The sequence below is a fragment of the Pterocles gutturalis genome, unplaced genomic scaffold (assembly GCF_000699245.1).
Source record: "Pterocles gutturalis isolate BGI_N339 unplaced genomic scaffold, ASM69924v1 scaffold13061, whole genome shotgun sequence".
Lineage (NCBI taxonomy): Eukaryota > Metazoa > Chordata > Aves > Pterocliformes > Pteroclidae > Pterocles > Pterocles gutturalis.
Genome location: NW_010100540.1, coordinates 13,009 through 15,156, shown reverse-complemented (window position 1 = coordinate 15,156; position 2,148 = coordinate 13,009). Strand labels below are relative to the sequence as shown.

Sequence of the window (2,148 nt, the reverse complement as noted above, 5' to 3'; positions counted from 1 at the left end):
TTCCCTTCACCCCTTTAATTCTCTCCCCAATCCTCAGGAGAGGGGGACGGTGAGCAAACAGGCTCCGTCCCCAGCCAGGGGTAAACCCCTGACACTCAGACCAGGCTCCACCACCACGGGAACCAGTTTCATTATCACATTTACCAGCACGTTTTCCTTCCCCTGTATCTCTGACTCATCCAGTTTCAAAACTCACCTGTCGACATCAAGACCTGTGTTCAGCAGCAGGGAAAAGGGGAACTGAGGCAGGAGTTGTTCCCAAATAGTTTGTTTGAAGTCACAGAGCCTCTAACACCAATCCAAGCTGGAGGGAGATGTCCTCAGTGGTGATTTACAGAGAGGCACCTGCAGGGAACTCCTGACAGGCAGCTACACAGGGACCAGGGGGTGTTTGCACACTGAATTCAAACTAAGAAGGCAGAAGTCCTTTCCGAAGCTCTTTCCAGGAGCTTCACTGAACATTATAAATGGAAAAGAAATGCTCAGTTACTCCTACTTGAGACAAGCTCTGATGTGATCTAGGACCGAGGAGCCAATCATTCATAGGCAGCAAAACTCAGCCCAGGGTTACTAGTCCCACGGCCGCTCACCTGCACCCTGGTACCTCCTCCACAAGACCCTGTCCGTCTGCAGCAAGATGTTCACCCGCTGAATTCAATCTCCAGCCTGATTCACTCTGGACACAACAGACAGGCCCAGCCTCTGCCCTCCTCCTTCTCAATCAACCCAGAGCCACAGAACATTTCAGGGTTGCTTCTTCCTCACAGAAATTCATTTGTTTAGCCAAAAGATCACCAATTGCTTCCAGACTTTCCAGTGTCAACATGCCAACGCTGCTCCACTGGTCTTAGAAAAGACAAAATCCTTCATCACTACTTCAGTTATTTTAGTTTATCCCGTCCATCTCCTCTCCCTCCCTCTGATCATCTTCTCTGAAAAGCACCTTCTGGCTTTAAAGGTTTAGATCTTCTTTTCAGAGAGTGTGAGAACTTGGAGTGTCTTTACATTCAAGAGAGACTTTTGCCTTACAAATCCTCTTTGAAATAATTCCTTTGTTTGATCATTTATGCTTTTTTCTTGCCTTAAACTCCTACCTGTTGGGCTGTGAATTACCTTTATTGCTGATCGCTGCTGCTTTGCTTACTGCTCCTCAGCCACTGAAACACCACATGCTGTTTGAACGCAATCCTGCTGCAGTAAAACAAACACGGATTTTGTTTGTAAATGGTTTCTGGTCGTATTAAAGCTGGAAAGCAAAACCTCCTGCTTCTTCCCGAAGAACAGAAAACAGGACCACTTTGATTAGCACCAAAAGGATTTTAAATGAACAGTTCCAGGGAGCTCCTTTCAAATCATAAAATGTGAATTTTACATAAAAGTGTGTTTACAAATAAGTTTCTGCTTTACACACAGCTCTGCCCATCACTGACCAGAAGTTATATACAAACAGACTACCTCAGCAGCTTCAACCACTTGCAAGGAGACTGCAGAATTTATTTTAGAAATAAAAATAGGATTTCCTGGTTCCTAGAAATTCTCTTCAGCCTGCCAGATTCAGTCACCTGCCGGCTCCTCCAGACTCAGGAGAGCACTAAGCTTTTGGAGAGAAGGGGTACTGTGGGTGCCACCAATCCAGGAGCCGCACGCTGTGCACGGGGTCCAGCACCACCTGCACTCCTTGGTCAGGGCGAGGTTTCTTGCCATTGCGAACTGGGGCGTCCTGGAACACCAGGCGCACGCGATGATGCCTCATGTCTGTGCTCACATTGATGGTGAACTGCAAGAAAAGAGACCAGGAGGTCCTTCAGAAAAATCCAAGTGACTGATAAATAAGAGTTCTTAACAGTATATTTTTAGATTTTTTTTTTTAATTATTCTAAATTAGTAGAATTCTAAAGCATTTCAGATGCTCCAGAGTTACACTCTGAATCCACAGCACTGGATTCAAACCACTTCTCTCTGGTCAGCAATCCCAAATCATGCCAGACGTGAACCTGAAAGCAAGAGGCTGTCAGAGGGAGTCTGGAACACGCCGCCCAACTCTTAAGTGAAGCCAGACTGAACCTCTCTTGGGCATGGGTCACTTCTTGAAACCCTGACTTCCAAGTACACGTGCTGCCCCACGCTTTACCCCTGCTCCTGCCTCAG

The 2,148-nt window shown here is 46.6% G+C and overlaps 1 protein-coding gene across 1 annotated transcript in view; it reads right to left on the bottom strand.

Annotated features, from left to right (window-relative positions):
• Positions 1-1,297: 1,297 nt before the first annotated feature.
• The window catches only part of LOC104466726 (transmembrane protein 183A-like), a gene marked incomplete at its 5' end in the record, with an annotated part of 13,241 nt that continues 12,390 nt past the window's right edge, over positions 1,298-2,148 (bottom strand). The window contains one exon of the mRNA XM_010080255.1: positions 1,298-1,777. Coding sequence (XP_010078557.1) covers positions 1,592-1,777 — 186 coding nt within the window. The remainder of the gene's footprint in view (positions 1,778-2,148) is intronic.